Raw genomic sequence first — 22,844 nt, 5'->3', positions numbered from 1 at the left:
TAAAGCATTATAAAATAAAGATATATTTTTAGTATTGTTCACATGATGGCATGTGGGGATATGCATTTCTGAGGTTTGGGTTTACACCCCAATACAGTGGTACCTTGGGTTAAGTACTTAATTCGTTCTGGAGGTCCATTCTTAACCTGAAACTGTTCTTAACCTGAAGCACCACTTTAGCTAATGGGGCCTCCTGCTGCTGCCGTGCTGCCGGAGCACGATTTCTGTTCTCATCCTGAAGCAAAGTTCTTAACCCGAGGTAATATTTCTGGGTTAGCGGAGTCTGTAACCTGAAGCGTATGTAACCCGAGGTACCACTTCATTATTAATATAGTTATGTACATCCCAAGGAAGTCACTTCATTGCTGCTAATACAGTGATTTGACTTCACCTCTGGAGACACACTCCACTTCTCTCAAGACAGACAGATGCCAACAACATTTTTATAAGCCTGGTTAGCTCTAGAAAGAAGCCACACGCAGCAAATGGATGGTCCCAATCAATTTTGCACATGTTCCTTCATAAATCCATTCCAGCCTGTTACTACCTTAATCTGTCATTTTTTAAATAAAAATCCCCTTCAGAATTCATATTTTAAAGATTATTTTATCACAAAATATGTACAGGTATTTCATTTTTATCTCAATATGTAAATTTCCAAGCATATTTTCTCTTATTATTATTATTATACCCCACCCATCTGGCTGGGTTTCCCCAGCCACTCTGGGCAGCTCCCAACAGAATAGTAAAGCCACAATAAAACATCAAACATTAAAAACTTCCCTAAACAGGGCTGCCTTCAGATGTCTTCTAAAAGTCAGGTAGTTGTTTATTTCCTTCATATCTGATGGGAGGGCGTTCCACAGGGCGGGCACCACTATCAAGAAGGCCCTCTGCCTTTTTTTGAGCCATGAACCCCAATAGATAATAAAGTGTTAGTCCGCAAGGTGCAAATCAGGTAAGTTCACCTCAGAAATCAGAGAGCAAAATCCTCAAGCATCCCTAGCTGGAAGGAGCTTGCAGGGTGACATAAACTGGAGCAAAATCACCCTGCACATTCTAAAACCTTCCCGCTTCTTTTTTTAAAAAATGGAAGAAGTGGAGAAGAGAAGACAAATAACTTGTGGAAGCTGAGTCAATGTAGATTCAGAATAATGTTCTCATGTAAGACTAAATATGAATCAATATTTGGTTTTCATATCTCTATAAATTAATGTCTGGTTTCTGTGAAGGTAGTGATGGTTAACTCAGCCAGGTGGAAAGATTGCAGATGCCCATTTTCTTCAAAGGGTGACTGATTTGGCCACTGTAAGAAATGTTGTAATTCATTCCTGGGCATCGGAACAGATTCTGGAAAACAACAAATATTTAACCGAAAGCCCCCACCAAACAAAACTAAGGTGTGAATAACTGAATATTTGAGGGGGGGATTCTTCATGATTCTTCAGTTTTCCTTTTAAAAAAACCACTGCTATCACACAGCAATCTCATTATAATAATTTAAAGCATTAGGAGAATCATGGACCATGGTCTCCGCTTTCTTGAGGAAGGACTTCTGGCAAGAGATGGCTTGCACCTCACTGCAGTTGGCAAGAATGTGTTTGCAGAGAATCTCATGAGCCTGATCAGGAGAGCTAGTTTAAATTAAATCCAGGAGGGAGCGGGAGAGAGAATATTACAGATGATGGGAACACCTGGTACTGGGGGTTAATAGCTTCATTGATGTTTGGGAAACTGAGATGATGCTCCAGAAACATGCTAAATGGCGCAAGATTACAAGAAGAAAGCAGCTTAAGGGAATGGCTCATGACTTCAGTTGTTGTATTGGAAACAAGCAAGCAGAATGCAAGCAAGTAGCATGCAGGAATTTTCTTAGGTGATCTCCCATTCAGACTTAAACAATTGCTCCTAGCTTCAGCAAGGATGATGTGTCATGTGGCTTCACACCACACCTTGGGACGATAGCTTCCTACCCCATTTCCAACTCGCTCCCATTGCCAGTGCACTTCCAAATGTCTCTTGTACCTTTGTGTGAGAGCCTGTGGTCAGAAAATGCCATCATTTTGTTTTGACTGAGCCTAATTCTTTTTTCGAGTTTAAGAAGAATAAAAAAAAATTAAAAACCTGTCAGACACAGAACTCAGGCTCTCAGCTCAATTATTCCACATGTCAGTATGCAATTTAAACATAGTTCAAGATGGTGGTTACACAGTTCAGCACTCTCAACATCTAACACACACATCCCCTTTGCTCTCCTTTGGAAGAGCAGGCCAGACATAGTCATTAGTGCAATTCTCATCCCAAGCAACAGGGTTGGGCAAGCAAGTGAGCACTCTTGCAAGCAGGCAGAGTTTTAACACATTTTATTGTGTGTCCATGAAGTCAGGGGCAGACTCTGCCGCTTCACTGTCTGTCTCAGGTTCACCTGCCAGGCAACCTCACTCTCGGGAGATGTGGTTTGGGGCTGGCTCTGACAGCTCTTCCTCTGGGGTGTCCAGCACCAACACAATGGAGGCACCACCTGATTTGGACCCTCCGTGTCCACAGTTTCAGCAGCCTCATCTCATTCCACTTCCCCCTCCAACCTGCCGAGAGATCTCCACATGGCCCATAATGAATTCAATGATAAATCCATTTTCCTTCACGGAATGTGAAAGCACGTATCAGGTTTCCAGACCATCAGGTCCCTATGGGCTTCCACACACAACTCAGATTGTTGGTTTTGACCTGTAAAGCCTTTGCTTGAGGCATTAAAGTTCTGTTACTTTGGTGCAACCTGAGCACCAGGTAGAAGCAGTTCAGTCCCCTCTTTGAGCTGGTCTGGTGCCAGTGGAACTGTTGAGATCCAGCATTTGTCATGTTTTATCTGCTTTGAGTTAGACATTTCGTGTCATTTCAATGCATTGTTATTTGTTCCAAACCTTTTGAGATGAAGCAATCTAGAAAAGCAAGGAAGGAAGCCAGTGGGCACCTTCTTAATTTGTCCAACAATGCTTCCAGGTTCATACAGAGCCACCTACTGTGCGGCTAGTTCATGAACTCTGCCTGAGCAATGCAATCAAAATATTACTTTCTGAAAAAGTATACAGTATGGATTTTCCAGCTTATGTGAAAGTTGAAAAGACAAAGCAGGTATTCTCTCATTATTTCCTCAAACAGTTCTTTCAGCTGTTGTGCGTACCTGAAGAGGTCAAGAAAGAGTGTTCCTTCCAGATGTAGTAATTAATCACATTACCGGCTGAAAATATCAAATCAGGGTCCTTGATTATGACGGATCATCACACTGTATCCTGATGAAAATGCACAGATGGGAACGGAAGTGAGGATTAAATCAAGCTATTCTGGGCAACCTTCATAATGGCATATCCTAACTTCCTAAGCCCTAGTGCTGGTTATCTAAATATTATTCCAATGTGTTTTTGTAGCCATTATGTAAGTCACGCATCACAATAATGATTCTTTCTCTATTGTTAACTGATGGTGTTGCGGTGTGGCACAATGTGCTTAAAATCATTTTGATATCATGAAATCCATCAAAACAGAATTGATTGAATGGGAAGTACACAATATCAGGTTCATACCTCTGGTCCTAATTAAACTAGTGAATAGAAATCGCTGGATTTTTATGATGTGCAATAGTCATAGCATTTACATAGTATATTTCAAGTGTTCCAAACACTTCATATAGTCTATACCAGCCTTTCCTAAGCTGGTGCCATCCATATGTTGTTGAAAAACAACTCCCAACATCCCTAGCCGCTGACCATGCTGACTGGGGCTGATGGGAGCTGTAGCCCCTAAGATCTGGAGGGCACCAGGTATGGGAAAGTCTGCTGTATTCTTTTTCACCCCTACAATTCATCTAGTGCAATTCATCTGAAATAAAATAAAATAAAGTCAGGGTATGAACTATGCTTGTTTAAGTACAAATCAAGGCATTTTCTAAAAATCCCCTTGTATGTGATATTCTATTTACTACTGATAAAGATTTGTGGTATATATATAACATGCATTGGAAACACTAATTAAAAGAAAGAAAGAAAGAAAGAAGTAGAATGTAAGGAATTACAGGGCTCTCTGGGTAAGAGAAGAAAAATTGGGAAGGCAGGATTAGTTCTCTCTCATGATCACCACTACCCTAATAGAATATGAATGCACACAACGTAGAACAGCAACTAACAACTAGGAAAGTCTTTATTTATAGATCCAACAGTGAAGTTACAAATTAAAGGCACCTTTGGCTCATCTAGGGCCTTTAGTATGGTCATAGAGATGGTATCAGGCGAAGTGGATACTGTTCTGTACTCTTAAAACAGATAAAGATAATTTATTAATATAAAAGCAAATGTAACATATAGGACGTTCCATCACTGAGATGTTTAACAAAGCTTCAAGCACACATCCTCTCTGGCCAAGCTAGGGGAGGGAGGTTACTCTGGAAGTATTTGTTGACCCGTGTGACAACCACAAAGGTTGGTGCAGATACAAACTCTACTGGGCCAGTGCTCTCTGTTTAATTAGGAAGGAGTGGATATCTGAACTATTTCTTGAGAAGCCAGTTGTATTCAGTTGTATGCAGAAGGAAAACTACATAGCCTTTTTTCTAATGTAAATAGGTTTTTGTGAGGATGTTATGAGAACCTGGTGGACATGTTATGAGGGCCCAATTCTTTCTAGCTATGAAGAGTTTGATACTAGAGCTACTCCTCACTGGCTCCAGTTTCTGTTTCCATCTCTGAGAAAATGAAATATTGATGTTTGCTGAGAAAGACAAAAATGTGTGGACAGGTTGGATGGTGGGGATGAGGACGGTGGTGAAGTGATGGAGCTTAAGTAAGTTGTGAACGTCTATTGATTAATAAAAGGGGAATCACTTGTGCAAGGTATAAACCTTTGACCGCATGTGCTCAATCTACATGTCATTTTGGAGTCATAGAACTGGCTTTTCTTAATATGGAATCACCAATGTAAGAAACAGATGAAAGAAGACTGTGGTAATCTGAAGGCTCTATAGAGCCCTCTGCATGCATAACTTAATCACATGCAGGGACAATCACACACTGTGTGAACTGTAGCTTCTCTTACAGTAAAGCATGGGTGTTCATAGAGCTGGGATCTTTAACTTACTTGTTTGTCACCTATGCACAGCTAACATCCCTTAATGTTCACTACTGCATTTCATGAAAATGTAGGCATCACTGGAACATCTTCCCCCTGCCAAACAATAAACTGTATTCTATGAAAATCAAATGTTTTCCAAGTCAACATAATCCCAACACCCAATTTTTGACCCGAGTGTTCATTTACAGTTTGCTTATAACAGCTTCAGAGAGATGGAAGTTTGTACATTGATTTATCAATGGCAAAATATACCAAGCATACTCAGTAAACTGGAAAGGCTAGGTTAAGGGCTGATGCTGTATAACATCAGCTTGTTGTGGAATATTTCAGAGCAAACCCAGATGTTGGCATAGTGAAGTTAAATAATGTAAGCCACCAGCCCAGCAGAAACTACCATTCAGCAAGACCAACCACACAAAACAAATTAGATCTCAGAGTTGTATGCTTTGTCCAAAACTAAGAAGGATGTTTACTTAGTGCTTTAAAATCCATAATAACTGCTCGATAACTGCAAACTATTAAATTACCTTTTTGAAAACAGTGTTTGCTAATTTGAATAACTGCTATAACTCACTTTCATATTATAAAAGAGGCAAGCATCCTGGCCAATTATTGTTTGCTAAAATTACTTCTTCCCAAATATAATAAATGGATAGTGTTTTGGTTTTTCAAAATGTTTTTTTCCCTTTCATGTTGTAAAAATCATTATCAGACAGTGCTAAAACTTGGCTGAACAAATAAAGCATAACTGTTAAAAATGTTTGAAAAAATATGCAAGGCCACCTTGAATAGATAACAAAAAGATATATCAAGTCTTTAAAATGTATTTCTGTTAATTATGGAGTTCTGCCAGATGCCTTACCTGAGTCATCAGGCAGAAGCACCTCTGATGGTTTCAGATGAAATATGTCCATATAAAAATATTACTATTTTTTTCAAAATCTAGCCAACTACTTAAATTCCTGTTGCATAAAAGTTGCTGAGCAGTCCTGTTTATATCCATTGATAAAGATGGTGCATATAACTTAAGCTTCAAATTGTATATTCTTTTTTTTTTTTTAACCAGATAAAAGTTTATCAGAGTTTTAAATCCTTCCCAGTTTTGAAGGGTTCTGGTTTAATTTTAAGAAAATTCAGTATTTTTTAGGAGAAAACATAATAAAATACTGGCCATCTTGCCAAAATTTTGAGCTGATTTTTATCTTTGTGAATTGTCTTCACCAACAGACAATGGCACCTATATGTGGGTTGAAGCAAAGGGCTCACTGAGGTTGTCCTTCAGCCTCTGATAAGTCTTATCCCCCCCCCCCCACAAAAACACAATCATTGAAAAAGTAATAATGAGAATAATGCTTCTGGTGTCCATTACAGTTCTTTTGGGCACTTCCAGATGTCACTCTTATTAGTGGTGTGAGATTGTTCTGTTCTCTTGTAAGGCAATGTGATTGCTTGCAAGGGGGGGGGATAGTTTTCTGTCATACGGATAATGAGAGAGAATAAAAATTAAAAGGACACAGTGCCAAAAGATTTGTTGCAAAGTTTGCCAAATACGCAATACAGAGTGATGGAGAAGGAACAGTTTGTGTTGGTTATACTGTCCAGAGGATGCTTAATGGAGGACACTTGGTATTTTAAACCAGGACTATAAACAATCAGAGAGGACACACAAGGGAGCGGCAAGCGTTTAAGTCATCATGGAATGCTTGTTTAGAACACATAGAACTTAGAATGTGATGCTCTGAAACTAACACCATTAATTTTAACAGGTCATGGGCTCAGCACCAGTGTTTCCGGAGGCTCTCATCTTATTTAAACAGTTCTGCAAAGCATGCCTTCAACTGCATTTTTACATGATCCGCCTGCAAGCCTACCAACAATTACAAAAACCCGTAGGCAGCCAATCTGGGGTTCTCCAGATGCTGTTGGATGCCAGCTTTCAATAGTCCTAGCCTGCATAGCCAATGGACAGGGATGGTGGGAGTTGTAGTCCAGCTCCCATGCTTGTTACCCCTGCTTATACCCATGCCTCACTGGTTATTGATTGGTGGAAAAGACATTTATGAAAAAGGACAACGGGTGATCCAGTGTTGCAGGGAGGGAGCACATTTTGTCCCATTCATTTTCTGCCCTTAAGGATATAATTAAACCAACTTTCAAAATCTTGGGGCAGAAAGTCACTCTGAAAGATGAGATCACTTGTTCACTTTTCAAGACAGCTTTGAAACCTACTTTTCTCCCATAAAAAGCTGTAGTGAAATTGACAAGACTCATTCACAGTGCCAAGTAATATCAATACAGATAGTCCACAGTTCTGTCGCGTGGACTCAAACCATCAACTTTCTGATCTTCTATGAGGTTGCCAGGGTGCATGGCCTCCAAACAGCAACAGGTGTAAAGCAAAAGATCAGAAAACGATCACAAAATACAGCTTCTGCTCATAAATAAACAAGATGGATGATCTGTTACCCATAGGTAGGAACTGCTTTGGGTAAAGACAAATAACAATGATGAGAAAGACCACTATGTGACTAAGCCTACAGTTCTCCCCACAAAAACCCAAAATTGACCATCTGAAGAACACCTCATAGCTTCAGCTAATTTTAGAGATGCATACCATGGACAGGAAGAAACCAGAGGTCAAAAAACCTCTAGTTTTGCACTGCATTTGCTGTGCAACAATGAAGAACACTGCTAACAATCATATTTTGCAAAATAAATGTGCAGCTCCCATTGGTAGTATTTCTGATATTGCATGATCAGTGCATGAATGTGGCTGTGTAAACCCCCCAAGAAGAATTACAGACCTAATGTAGTCCGCTGGTGATGTAACTACAGTTCATATGAACCTAGGCTCACACGCATTAGCAAACAGTTTGCCCATGAAGCTGAGCTAACTGTGCTACAGACAGCATTTGTACTGAAGTATTTATTAGTTTGAAGGGAGGTGAAATCACTGCTTCCTGAAGAATACTGGCAGCGCCCTGTCTTGGTCCCTTCAAAAAGTCATGAACTTCAGCAAGATTCACACTCCCCTAACTGTGTGGCAATTTCCACTAAAGAGCAGTCATCCCAGAGAAGAAGAACATTCAGTGTTATACTCATATATAGCACAGAGGTTAGGGCCAAAACCTCATGTTGTCAATTTGGTGTCTAGACAGCAGCTAGGATATAAGGTACAGAAACCCAAATAGTAGTTCTTTTTGAACTTTTTGGGACCCGATTTCCAGAACAGTAGCTGTGTTAGGCAACTGTACCAAAAACAACAAAGGCTGCACACACATTCCCTGTTTACTCTGCATCCTGTGCCCTCCCATCACTGGTGTGAGAAGCGATGTACACACAAAATAAGCCACAATCCTTTATTTATCCTGTTGCTTCCTAAGAAATACTATCTTTTGATGTGCCCCCCCCCCACAAACCAGCTTTGATCCAGTGAAAGAAACAATGGCCTTGCTTCATTTTAAGCCAGTAGCATGTATACAACCAAAGCATCTCATTAGGGTTGACATATTTCAAAAAGTGAAAATCCAGACACAAATGTTGTTGCGTTTTTTTGGCAAAGTAGTTGTGTTTGCTTTTTTTTAAAAAAAAAAAATTAGGTTGTGCTTTTTTTTTTTTTTTTTGCAAAATCTCAAAAATAATGAAGTTTTTGAGGTATTCAACAAAATCTAGAATTCCGACATGGGTTGCCATACATCCAGATTTTCAAGGACATTTCAGACTGCAGTATTCCAGCTATGTCTAGGAAATTCCGGACATATGGCAACCCTAGTCTCATAGCACTTAAATGACTAATAATGCTGCCATATTAAATTTGTTATAGGCAAAGTCCTGTTTCCTGCTCTTATTCTGAATAGTACATTCAGGTATTCGGTTCATTTGTTGTTGACTTTATATCCCACCTTTCACACCCTAGTGAAACTCACAAAGGTAATGATGAAAATGTTTGTTTACTTTTGAAACTTATCTCTCTTCTTTGTCTTAAGACCTCAGGGTGGAATCCAGTAATAACACATAAAGCCGTCAACAAATATCAAAACACAACACAGTTCTGCACATTTAGAAGGAATAATTTGTCACTGTTCCTGCACAGGCAAATTATTTGAGGTTTGAAAGAAACAGGTCATTGCCACCACCATTGTTTATTTGTATATCACTTTTCCACAAAATTGTGCCCATGGTGGATCACAACATACCAAATGAACAACATATTGCAATTTTAAAAAAATTCAGAATGGTTAGAAATAAGTGTGAGGTCAGTAAGTAAATACAAAAGTAAATAAATCCATGCAACATTGTTTCAAGACAATACAAATAAGCTAACTAAATTTTAACAGCTTGAAACAACACAAAGATAAAATGGAAGTTTAGAAAACTGGGGGTGGAGGTGTCACCACCCCAAAAAGGCATTCCACAGAAGAGCTCCACAGTTAACTTACTGCTTTGTGGGGTAGTCATAGAATCATAGAGTTGGAATAGACCACAAGGGCCATCGAGTCCAACCCCCTGCCAAGCAGGAAACACCATCAGAGCACTCCTGACATATGGTTGTCAAGCCTCTGCTTAAAGACCTCCAAACAAGGAGACTCCACCACACTCCTTGGCAGCAAATTCCACTGTCGAACAGCTCTTACTGTCAGGAAGTTTTTCCTAATGTTTAAGTGGAATCTTCTTTCTTGTAGTTTGGATCCATCGCTCCATGTCCGCTTCTCTGGAGCAGCAGAAAACAACCTTTCTCCCTCCTCTATATGACATCCTTTTATATATTTGAACATGGCTATCATCTCACCCCTTAACCTCCTCTTCTCCAGGCTAAACATGCCCAGCTCCCTTCGCCGTTCCTCATAAGGCATCGTTTCCAGGCCTTTGACCATTTTGGTTGCCCTCCTCTGGACACGTTCCAGTTTGTCAGTGTCCTTCTTGAACTGTGGTGCCCAGAACTGGACACAGTACTCCAGGTGAGGTCTGACCAGAGCAGAATACAGTGGCACTATTACTTCTCTTGATCTAGATGCTATACTTCTATTGATGCAGCCCAGAATTGCATTGGCTTTTTTAGCTGCTGCGTCACACTGTTGGCTCATGTCAAGTTTGTGGTCAACCAAGACTCCTAGATCCTTTTCACATGTACTGCTCTCAAGCCAGGTGTCACCCATCTTGTATTTGTGCCTCTCATTTTTTTTGCCCAAGTGCAATACTTTACATTTCTCCCTGTTAAAGTTCATCTTGTTTGTTTTGGCCCAGTTCTCTAATCTGTCAAGGTCGTTTTGAAGTGTGATCCTGTCCTCTGGGGTGTTAGCCACCCCTCCCAGTTTGGTGTCATCTGCAAATTTGATCAGGATGCCCTTGAGTCCATCATCCAAGTCGTTGATAAAGATGTTGAATAAGACCGGGCCCAAGACAGAACCCTGTGGCACCCCACTAGTCACTCTTCTCCAGGATGAAGAGGAACCATTGATGAGCACCCTTTGGGTTCGGTCAGTCAGCCAGTTACAAATCCACTGAGTGGTAGCATAATCAAGACCGCATTTTACCAGCTTCTTTACAAGAATATCATGGGGCACCTTGTCGAATGTCTTGCTGAAATCAAGGTAGGCTACATCCACCTCTCCCTTGGGGCAGACCTCCTTCCCAGCTCTTCCTCACCTCACACCTGCAGTGGGAATAAAGATTGCCACTCCTCCTTCAACCCCCACATACACTCCTCGTTTTGATATATTTTTTCTCTCACCAAGCATCTCTTCCAGCGCTGTCCTCAAGACACTTAGAAACCTGGTCCAGGCATCAGGTTGACAGCATTGATGCCAGGACAGGGGGCAGAGAGTGAGTTTCGTAGCTGATGAAATTTTGAGGGGGTCCCTCCATCTGGCAAGTCAAACCAGCAGAGCAGGGCCTCCCCAGCAGACTTCAAGTCATGGGCAGGAAGAGCCACAAGCCTTTGGGGGCTTTGTATTTAACAACCACATCCTTGAAGTGGACTCCGTAACCGGTGAAGTACTCTGAGGATGGGTATAATATATCATAATAATGGAAGAATAACATAGACGAGTATCCACATACTCTGCATTTCTTCATATTTTGTTCTGCAGCTCCTGTCTCTATGATGCTTGTAAAAAAAAAATATCTCCATATTATGTCCAGGGGTGATCAAATTTCCCCTTCATTTGGGTTGCAAGTTATAATTGTGATGGAAATGTATTTGGTTTATATTCAAGAGAACATCTCTGATTACAAATATGTTACAAACAGAGCTTGTTCATAAATCCTAGATATATGGAAGCCTAGAAAGTCTCTCACGGTTGCTGCTCCATCTCTTTCTCTCTCCTGTCTTTTACATACATCTGTGATCGGCGTGTGTGCCACTTTCTGCAGCATCCTTGATCTTCTTTCAGGCCCAGCACAACAAAGTGACTGGAAACCAGGCAGACTCAAGTACTGCTCAGCGGTGTAGCTGTGGGAAAGTCACCTTTCTTAGTGCTAAAAGGTAAAGGTAAAGGTACCCCTGACCGTTAGGTCCAGTCGTGACTGACTCTGGGGTTGCGGCGCTCATCTCTGCTTTATTGGCCAAGGGAGCCAGCGTACAGCTTCCGGGTCACGTGGCCAGCATGACTAAGCCGCTTCTGGCAAACCAGAGCAGGGCATGGATACACTGTTTACCTTTCTGCCAGAGCGGTACCTATTTATCTACTTGCACTTTGATGTTCTTTCGAACTGCTAGATGGGCAGGAGCTGGGACCGAACAACAGATCTAATGCACAACTTAGCTAAATGCCTAAACAAAGTTGTTCCAAGTAAACGTATTTGGCATGATACTGCTTTATTACACATTTTAACTATGGATTTGTGTACTTTAGAGGGGTTGTTTTATTGTGTATTTTAATTATGGATGTTTATATTTTAATGGTTGTGTAAATTGATGTTTATACTTTCATAAGTATTTTATGCTTAGAAGCCTAATATGGAATTAAACAGTATGTGAATTAATAAACTATTAGAAATGAATAATGGTGATGCTGGCTGCTTAAATACTATTGTTTACATTTTATAACCTTTTATGAGCACGGTCTTCTTTGGCAATCACTCGTAGCTGAGTAAGATTGTCTTCGATAAACTCGGTTTTAACAGTGAGTCCATAAGTGACTGTGGAGGCCAATTCTCAATCCACACGTCCTTCCACAGTGGAGACATAAATTTCCATGGTGAGGGTTTGCTGAGCATGCCTTCCTCTTAGCACGTTTCTCCCTTTCGTCCTGAGTTCAAGTGCCTTCAAAACCCATGGCACCTTTGGTAAAGGCTGTTCTTCAATTAGAGCACTCCCAGTTGTCGGTGTTTATACTACATTTTTTTAGCACAGTAAAGTCCAGGTTTCAGATCTTGCCTCTGCTATTAATTCACTTGGTGACCTTAAGTGATCCCAGCCCCAGCACAGCACCTTTGGGCAGCTAATAGGTACCAAGAACCTGATGGGGTCCACTGATGCCCTGTGGCTTATGATTCCAATGCCAGTTGGCTTGAAGCTACCATTTTAATTTCCTAAAGTGCCCCCAGTGCAGTGACACACCAGTACATTGTGGGAAATTTTAATGGCAACTCCAAGCCACTCAGTTTTGATGGCAGCACTGGCATCCACCACTGTCCTTACCCCACCATGTAAACCTATCAGGGCCCACTGGCATCAAGGCTGGATTATCCCTGGTGCAACTGAAGCAATTGCGTCAGAGCCAATACCTGCTAAGCAGTCCAGAGTCTGAGCTTCCATTTGAAAAATGGGCCTGCTGAAACAATGAGGATAACCTGTGCTCATTTTCCGGCTGGCCAATGTGACCTGTCTCCTGCTGTTGTGCAGTGCACTGGGCACTGTGTACTGTGGAATTTGCTCTATATGTTGTGTGTGTGTGTGTGTGTGTGTGTGTGTGTGTGTGTAGGGAGAGAGAGAGCGCGCTTTTGGAAGAGCAGCCAAAATTTTATTTTGGCCAGTCCAGCCCAGTCTGGTTGTACTATCCCAAGTACTATTTTTGAATAAAAAGCACTTTCTTAGATAAATAACTTTTCTCTTCAAGTGTAATTTGCTGCTTTTGAGATGTAGATTCTGCTTTGGGTCCATTTCTTTCATACCCAGAAAAAGCTTAATTTCTCTTGTTACCATTGATTAAACCTGCTTAAACATTTTTTTTCCGGAATAAAACAAAGAGCAAAGTGGTCTTGCATTCCTGATGCGTGGTGTGGTCTACCTCATTTTGATGATAGCCGTCATCATTCATCTGAAGAGCCATAGCCATGATTGCTAAGCCTCATTATTTTCAATGAGGCCTGACAGTTTCAGAGTTAACCAGAAGACAGCAACTTTCATCCCATGGGTATTCCTTTTCAAGCATGGGTGACTTCTCATTGACTTGTCAATTGTGGTGTTCCCTGATGGTGGTTGGTCGCATCTCCTTATATGTCTGTACTCTTGAGGCTCATAAGCAAGCCCTCCAGCCATTGTCTTCCCCATTCCCTTCCCATGCATGGTATTACTTCGCTGACAAATGTTGGTGGGCTTTCTTCTGTTGCTGAAGGGGAGAAAATGAAAACAAGACAAGAGCCACATTGAGGTGGAATGTGTTTTGCTGTGCCCCCCCCCAAGAACTGAGAGACAGCACCAGTAGCATTACCTGTGGCTGGGAGTGCGCTGAGCTTCCCCCCCCCCCCCCGAGGAATTCCACAACTTCCAAATATTTGCATCGTCTTCCATAATAAAATGTTTGCACACTAAGAAGGTACCACAGTGTTTAGCCTGTATCTCTCAGGTTTCACGCAGACAGGCTAGACTGGTACATTCCCAGCTTTTACATCTTAAGCAACGTTGAGCCCACACAGACATCTGAATTGTTAGGTTTTCTGTTTCATCGTGCCAAGTGATAAGAAAATAATTACATATCACTTACGAAATGGTGCAGAAGGAACTTGTTTTAGCTGGGGCAAAGGCTCTCCATCCAATTTCAGGCAGTTCTGCCACCGTGCTGCGGCCCCATACAATGCCACCCTCACTGTTCAGAGGGAACCTGATCCTCTAAAACGGGGGGGGGGGTGTTGAGGGGGTATAAATTAGAAGAGGAGAAGGGGAAAGAATGGTCACCTCCTGCTTGTGAAAACTTTGGATCCACCCTCCATTAAAAAGAATGGTAAAAACTTCCAAATCTGCTGCCTGATTCATCAGGGAGGACCAACATACTATTATCATGGATTAAACTTATCTAAATGTTGCAGCCCTTGCTTAAAAATAATGATTTTTAAGTTTCAAAAAAGTAACTTTGCAACCCTGTACACACACTTGAGGTTAAGCCCCATTGGAATTAGAGCAGCCATGGGCAAACTCGGCCCTCCAGATGGTTTGGGACTACAACTCCCATCATCCCTAGCTAACAGGACCAGTGGCCAGGGATGATGGGAATTGTAGTCTCAAAAAAACACCTGAAGGGCCAAGTTTGCCTATGCCTGAATTAGAAGGTTTAAACTTTTTAGACACATACAGAACGGTTTTAGTTCAGTGGGAAAGCATTCTGAAGGTTCAGTGTTTGGAAGCTGCATGGGGAATTCCTCATCATCCTTTATCCTACTGGGACCAGTAGGCATCCGCTTATTCCAAGTAGCCAGGAGCACATCTGCATGTATGCAGCCTTCTGTTGCTCTCCTGGTTCACTTGACCTGCATAAATTTCTTCAGTATCACAGAGCACAGAAAAAGTAGTTAAACCTCTCTGTCACTATTTCCTGTTTCTTGCCGAAAGCCTTATTGCCTACCACTCACCCCGCCCCCTTCTCCCGTACCAATGTTTTTACGTAGTGGGTGGATTCCTAATCTAGTTTCAGGGATGAAGTTTTCTGAATAGTGCAATAAAAAGCGCAGTTGGAAGGAGCCTAGAGTCTCCTGGAAAATGTGAGAGTTTCGATACCTAGTGTGCACCTCTGTCAGTATCAGATACTTCTGCTTGGATCACTAAAACCAAAGCAGCTATCTTTGTAGAGCTTGCAGTTATCTGCTATAAAGTTCTCATTCTCTCTCTCTCTCTCTCTCTCTCTCTCTCTCTCTCTCTCTCTCTCTCTCTCTCTCTCTCAGGTTACCAGATTTTTTTCAAAGAATCTGGGGACACTTTTTTTTTAAGAGGGAAAAAATATTTTTAAAACATTTTTTTAAAAAATAAAGAAAGAAGTAATATCTTCTCTTCTGTGGTCTCCTCCGTCGTGCGGCCTTCCTCTGGGCCTCAGCCTGCTCTCTTGCAGCACTAGCTGCCATGGAGTAGGCTTGGGCCGGTCCTGGGCTCGGCCATGTTTCCTTGCTCTCCTCTTGCTCTCCTACCTCTCCTCCTCAGTGGCAGCGGCACGGCAAGATCAGGGCTCCCCTCTTTTTTCTCCTTCCTCTTTCTTTCTCTTCCTTCTCCTTCTCTTCTCCTCCTCCTCACTTTGTCAGCTCTGGGGGTTTTACTGGCCCCAGAGCGCCGCTGGGCAGTTGGCCGGGTGGCCAGGCACTCTTGCTCCCAGCTCGATGTGGGTTGTGGGAGGGGGGTCAGCGGTTCCCCCAGTTGATGCGCCAGGCATTCCTGGTTCCCCCTCAGCAGTGGCAGCGGCAGTCTCAGCAGCCCAGAACCAGCCTGGTAGCACAGTTGGCTCTGGCTGGCTTCAGGAGCTGCTCGCTGCCATGGCGCCCGCCATTTTGCCTCGCTGGAACTCCCCATATGATGTGTCTTGTGCCAATGAAGCAATCACACAACATTCATTCCCTACTAATAAATCTACAACACTTAAAATATAAATCTGAGGACATTAAATGAAATCTGAGGACATTCCAGGGACGGATTTTGTTCGGGGACAGATTTGTAAATTCAGGAACTGTCCCTGGGAAACGGGGACGTCTGGTAACCATATATATCTCTTTCTCTCATCCACGAGAATAAATTCATTTGCACTTAACATTCTTCACATATGATGGAGCGTGATTTCCTTCTTGTATAACTATGTTGATGTTTTTCGCTTTACTGAGGGCAATTTATTGAAATTCCCAATGGCAAAAAGTGCTGTATATTTTAATATCCTAGTGTTGGATTTTCTCCCCTTCTCTCAACATATGTTTTTATGCCATGCGTTGCGCGGGGGGCGGGGGCAGAGAACCTTCAAAAAAAGTTTGATGCATTAACATAGAAAATAGCTAAAATGTATTGTTGTTAGAATGTTGGTGGATCCTGGGATTAGAATTGTCTGGCACCCAGCTTAAAACCCCAAGCCTAGATTAAATTCTAACACTTGCTGGATCCAGCAATTAAAGGGGTCTGGCACCCACAAACTCAACAATATTATATAAAATAAGTTTTTAATTATTGCTCTTTTTTCTGTGTTCTTGGTGGTAGCTGTAAGGCACCTTGGGTGCCTTCCAGGGATAAAGACAGAATATAAATAAATATTCTTATAACAATAGTAATAATACCTAATCACAAATAAATGACACCAAAGGGACACACCTTCCAGCCACACTGTTTTACATTAACTGATCTTTAAAATGTTAAAATCATGTTTAAAGATCGGGAAGGAGAAATGTCTTTATTGTTTTAATGCTAGGCACCAGGTGAGCCTTTCTAGGGAGCCTGTTCCATAATTGGTTTTTAATAACATGTAAATGGGGAGGTGCATGAGCTGGGCTGCCAGAAAACTAGGTGGGTATTGTAGGGAATTGTGGTAGAAGGAAGAAGGGATAGGAGGAAAAAGGAGGAGGCCTGATTCTCCAACAAAGGGTTTCCACCTTCCCTATCCAACCATCTCACTAGTTTCTCCAATTCTGCAAATGATATTATACATTATGATGTATAGGGAAATTTAAATATGCAGCATGCATTCAACTAAAGCTTGTTGGTGGCTGAGGGAGAAACAGGGGCAGAGGTATTTTAAATGACAAAAGAGAATTGGGTGTTCCATGTAACAAGAGGAACAGGCACCAAAGCAGGGTTCCCCCCTGCCCCTGCCCCCCCAAACAGGAACCAAATTTGCTGCTTGTGTGAAGGCATCTCTGCAAGAAGCTTCACACGCAAGCAGTCGGCAGTACTGTGCAAACTCGAGAGATGTGGGGTTCTCAGATATTGTGTTTACTACGAAGTGGGAGATGAGTTAACACGCTCTTCTGACTGGGACGGGGCTGGGCTGTAGGTTAAAAGTTCCTCGCAAATTGTCTGCATTCTGCCTTGGGAGCCTGTCTCTGTTACAGTAATGCTTTGTTTCCTAGCATGACCACCCCTGGGACTTATTGGTCCAGAGCAAACACTGTCTCTTTCAGCCAGGACATTCCTAATATTAGTTTCCTTTTCTTCACTCGCCTCCCCCATTCCAGGTTGCAAAGGCTGGTGGACGTCCTAAGGAAGAAGATTGGAGCAGGGACCATTAGGACGGTGATCTGATAGAAAACTCCAGTCTGGGGAAGCATTCACATCTGGTGACCAGGCTGCTTCATTCAGCGCTGTGTAAACAGTAAAGCCTTAACTTAGCAAACAGTTGTTAGAAGTGGGACACTCCAACGACATTCCAAGCCGAGATAAAATCAAATCATAAATGTTTAACCACTTGGCTGCTGAGTTCTGTGATTTGGCCAAAGGTATCCCAACGAAAATTTATTTACTTTCATAGCAGATCTGTTTTGGTAGGGTTAGCAAGCCTTTGAGATAGTTTGTGTGTTGCATACACACACGCACACACTATGGGCAATTGTTTCTAAGTGTAGCCTGCTTAGTCAGGTCTTACTCTTTCTGCCTAATATTCTTATATTCTTATAAACCTTTCAGATTATTCTTGAACTCTAAATCCACTGGGTTGAATATAAATATTGAAATTATCCGATAATGCTAGAATTCAAGATGTATGTAAATGATAGGAGCTCGGAAGAAAAATATACATCTAATATCTTGTAAAATGTTGCATTTTCTCTTCAAGAAAACTGTTCCTTTTCTGCCAAAACTGTATAGGTTAATGAAAATTGTCCCTGTGCAGACACACTAAAGGGAAGGCATACGGACCATTTTCAGGAAAAATTAAAACATATCAAGTAGTAGTAGATATATCCTGATAACTTAGCAAATTCTTTATGTTCACATCTTAATTGTTCAGTATGTGATTTCTTTGGAGATTCCCAGTCTCATGTTGTACAGAAGCAGAGAAGATTCATTATGTCTCATTTAAAGCAGTCCTTGTTGTTATGAACCCTCTCAAATAAAAGCAAACAAACTGGCGATATGATTAACCTCCCGCAAGAAATGTACACCCGTGTCAGTTTCCTATCATTTAGAATTGCCCAGGCAATCTCTTTCTCCAGCTTTCCTTGATTATTGTTTTACAGATTCAGTGAAAAAGATTATAATGGGGAAAATGAAGGATTGAAGGAAATAAATACCATATGATGTATTTGCTGTGAGTCAATGATTCCTGTCCTGTTTCATTCTCATTAACTTGGTTTATCCACTATTGCATCTCAGTCTCTGTGGACTTGCACATGTGTGCACACACTAAAACTGAGCTACAGGGGTGAGTAACCCGTGTGTGTATCTGTACATCCATATTTCTCTGTCCATTACACACATCCGAAGAAGTGGGCATTGCTCCTTGAAAATACAGTACAGCATTTGTTCCTTAACATGTCTCAGGATTTTTGATCTTTTTAATACTACAAACATACATGGCTATTCTTGGCATAGTACAGAGTAACACGGCTGCTCTTGAAGGAAAAATAGAGGGGGGAAATCTATTGAAGATTCCAAGATTATAAACCCTGCTGCAAAGTTCATCCTCCAGATTCTAACATCCTTCATACACGTGGGTTGCTTATGGTCAGCAAACTCCTTTCCTCTCAAAAAGGCAATCACGAGCAGATATCAGAAGCTGCTTGGGCTAGAAACTAGGAACTTTTGGTTCTGTGTGCTTCAGCTGCATGTGATGAGCTATCAGAACTGTAGCTTAGGTTCTAGAATGGTCCCATCCATCCAGGTTGTCCATTGGGCTGACAGGAAGCACTATATAAAGACTTCCTGTTTACACTGGGACCTTGTCTGGGCAACGATGGCTTCCTAGCTCAGGGGTGTTCCTGTGTGTCCTGTCTTGGTTGCTCAGTTCAGATTCTGGGCTCAACTTGTTCTTCTTGGCTCACCTTTGACAGCTGCGTACAGCTCAGCATGACAGACTGGAATACGGTTTATGTCTCTTGATTTACACAGGAAATGTGAGATGCTTTCTAATTTGCACACTGATCATGATCGTTCTTCCTCCTTCCCAGGGTTCAAAGTAAGAGCCTGTCCCCCCCCCCGCCCACCCCCACTGGCTAAGATAACAAATGTAATTACCATTGCGAGTCGTGTCACTATTCCTTCAATGCTACATGGAGATACTGTGTATTTTTTCAGCGGGATTGCACAGTGAGTTGTGAGCCATCCATGGTCCATGTCATGGTAAAATATGTAAATAGCATCACGTTGTCTCAGAATAAGAGCATTATTAAAGCTTTCCAGCACTGTAATTAGATTCATGGTAAGCCTCCCCTAAGCCCTCACTAATTAACTATACTGCAACAAGTCAACTTGAACAGGAAAGAAATGGGGACCTTGCATCACCCAGCAATGATTCCCATTCGGCCCCAAACCATAACCTGACTGTGGTATTTTGTACAGTGGGATCCCTCTCCCTTGACCCAGCCATCCTCTGATATCTTCCCCCCTTCTAAGAAGGGCAGGGCATCTTCCATCCCAAGGCTGACTTCCTCAACCTGGACTCACAAGGCCCTAGAACCCTCTATTAAGTTGGTGTATCGGGGCAGTGTCAGTGGGTTGCCCAATATATTCAGCACTGCCAGGGTGATCTTTATTCCCGTTCTCCATCTTGTACTCCTCTTATCTTTTTGCTATCATTCTCCCTTCCCCTCCTCTCCACTCTTTCTGCTACCTTCTTCCCCCAGCCCCAGGTTAAGAACCCTGCCTTAATGGGTTCTTCCGGTGAGATTGAAAGTGTGCACACACACATACACACACATATATACATATTATACACTTTGGGTGGGATTTGCCTAACAAGACACAGCAGTGCAAGCTCTGCCCATGGAATTCTGCTTATGCAAAAGAGCTTCGCCCCTCTGCCCCTGTATGCCCCCCCCCGAAATAGACTCATGAGGGTCAGGAGATCCCCCTAGTGCGAAGAAGGGGAATTTGTTCCATCTGGCAAGCTGGAATTCTGGCACTGGTGGAACAATCAGAACAGGGTGGTGTTGAATTCCTCCTATAGGCCCATGTGGCTTAGTGCAGTGATGTAGGTGCCAAACTTTTTTTGTGCATGGTTCCCACCTTAGGCTGGAATGTGCAGGTGGAACCCAGCTCCCATGTCTTTGCATATGAGATTCTGGTTTTGCTCTGCATCCAAAGGATGGAAGGAATTCTATCCGTTCTTTAGAATCTAAAATTTAGGTATTGGTAAAATTGCTTACCTATGTTATATTACATACTGTAGGCATTTCTCCATTTAGCTCTAAGTCTGTGTAAAATGTTTCATTTTTTTTAAAGAGCATTTCATTAGTGAAGCCCTAATGAACCTCCCAAAAGTTCCTTACTTGTTTTAATTTGATTGGAAGTCAGTTGTAGTCTTCAACAGTCTAGACTTTTCATTCTTCAGTTTTGTTGGAGCTGCACGTGTTCCAGGAGGCTTTTAAACAAATAGTTGGAATGGTTGAATGATTTACATTGCCAGTGCCTAGCTAAATATGTAGCCTTTAGAAAAGATGTGGTTTATTTTGGCACGGTTTAAAAAACTCAAATATTTTAAACATTTGTTAAGTTCAAGCTTGCACATTTGAACTAGGAGTATACGTTCCAAAATTGGATCTCAGGTTACCTGTCTCTTACCCTTTTGTAGATTGTAATCCTTTTATTAAAATAGGCTTTGTAAAGGTTGCTTTTAAAAACAATTCAAGGTGAAGGATTGTCATTGCATGAATGCGAGTCTGAAATTAACTGTAAAAATCAAGAAACAGGGGGCTTCAAAACTTTGTATTGATAGTCCAGATTTGGTTTTCTCTTCACTCCCGTTTTTACAGAATAAATACAGTGAAAGAGTACGTTCAGAACAAAAGCTTCTTTGCAGTCAATGTACCTGGTCCTATTCTTGCACCCTCCAGCATGGTTAAGACATGGCCAGGAAAGTCATCAGCCCAAGTAAGACACAAGAGATTCCCCCCATCATGAGCTCCTTAGGGCAGGCACAGGCACACATCTGATGCCATGTGGCTCCAGCCACTACTTTGTGCAGTCCAAGAAATGTGGAAGCCAGTGCAGTGCCACACCTTTCCATGGAGCCAAGTTCCTGGCATGGTGCTAGTTCCTGGGGATGAGATGCAAGATCTGTGGGCCATTTGCATACACAGTGATCTCAGTGCATGGCTGGGTTCTACCCGGTTTTATCTATTTTGCATGCATGTTTGAGTCCGGGAGAGGGAGACTGTCCCATCCTATCCCAGGGGTTCAGAACTCCATGGAGAGATCAAAATAAATCTCTTTCCCTCTTCAGGAAATTCCTAAATTTTACTCAGAGTTATAGCTCTTTCATCTCTTGGCTTTTGTTATTGGAGTTCTGGTACATTAGCAACACTTTTATTGCTACATTCAGATAGACTGATTGGTAAATTACGGCTAACCACAGTGGATTTCCTGACTCGGATCTGCTGAGTGGGGTTGTTTTTTTGTCTTTGTTTTGGAAGGACACCTATCAGAAAGTATGAATATGCTGCCTCCTTCCATTGCCAGATTCAACACACACACACAAAATCCCCTCTGACCCTGCAGGAGGTCTGAGGACAGAGGGCATCCCTTCTCACACGTTTGCCAGAAAACAAGAACTGTTGACCAACATTCTTCCAAAGCAAAACAACTGAAAGGGAATTTCAAAAATTAAGATACATGATACAAAACTGTCTGGGAACTGCTGAAACATGTACGTCTGGAGGCCCAGAGCTTTGTTCTCCAGTATTTGACTTTCACAGATGTTGCTTTATTGTTTCGCAAGTTCTTTATGTAGCCTGGTGGGTGTGTTCTCCCTTGACTATTTATAAAAATCAGCCTCTGAAATATGAGGCCATGAACAAGCAGGATTTTGAGAACTTTCAATAGCTTGGAATCCCCTTCTTTTCCCTGCAAATAAAATTAGCAATTCTTAACGGGGGTCATTGAGGTTACTTGGCGAAGGCACTTTGGTCTGTATCGCTCAGCAAATAAGCAGCCTGCCTTGCTGTGCGTTACTTCACAAACACAAAAATAATTTCATAGCCAAGAGTGGAAAGGTTGCATCAACCCTGTGTTGCTTTTTCTAGTTCTCGTCTCATGAATGTGGTGAGCAAACAGCCGTGTGTTGTGAATCAATGCTGAATGATGCAGTGCAGTGTAAGGAAACGTAAAGTGCAGTGGTCAACTGATTTCTCCCGCATGAGAATCCAACATGCACTACCATATTCACTCTACAGCTGCCAATTCAGTCTATTTTCAGCAAATTTGCAATGGGGTGGTGCTTTCCCAAACTAATCCACCATCAAGGAACTTTCACTTAGTTAAAAAAAGAAGCAAATTTAGCTAGTACTCAATAGGGATTTATAAAATATTGTGGTATGTAGAGAGAGTAAACAGATTAATATGCCTTGCTCTCATTATTCAAGAAACCAGGGTTATCCACTAGAATAGAAAG

General features: G+C 41.9%; 1 protein-coding gene and 1 long non-coding RNA gene across 5 annotated transcripts in view; one reads left to right on the top strand and one right to left on the bottom strand.

Moving 5' to 3' along the window:
* MIPOL1 (mirror-image polydactyly 1) overlaps positions 1 to 18,549 on the top strand; it is a 189,081-nt gene extending 170,532 nt beyond the window's left edge. For all 4 annotated transcript variants that reach the window (XM_081913624.1, XM_081913625.1, XM_081913627.1 and 1 more), the window contains one exon: positions 17,476 to 18,549. In XM_081913624.1, the coding sequence (XP_081769750.1) occupies positions 17,476 to 17,542 (67 nt within the window). In that variant the 3' untranslated portion in view covers positions 17,543 to 18,549. The remainder of the gene's footprint in view (positions 1 to 17,475) is intronic.
* LOC309372988 overlaps positions 1 to 22,844 on the bottom strand; it is a 198,810-nt gene that overhangs the window by 88,255 nt on the left and 87,711 nt on the right. The window lies entirely within an intron of this gene.

The sequence above is a fragment of the Podarcis melisellensis genome (genome assembly GCF_964234715.1).
Source record: "Podarcis melisellensis genome assembly, chromosome: 1".
NCBI classification, from domain to species: domain Eukaryota; kingdom Metazoa; phylum Chordata; class Lepidosauria; order Squamata; family Lacertidae; genus Podarcis; species Podarcis melisellensis.
This window is presented reverse-complemented; position numbering and strand designations above follow the sequence as displayed.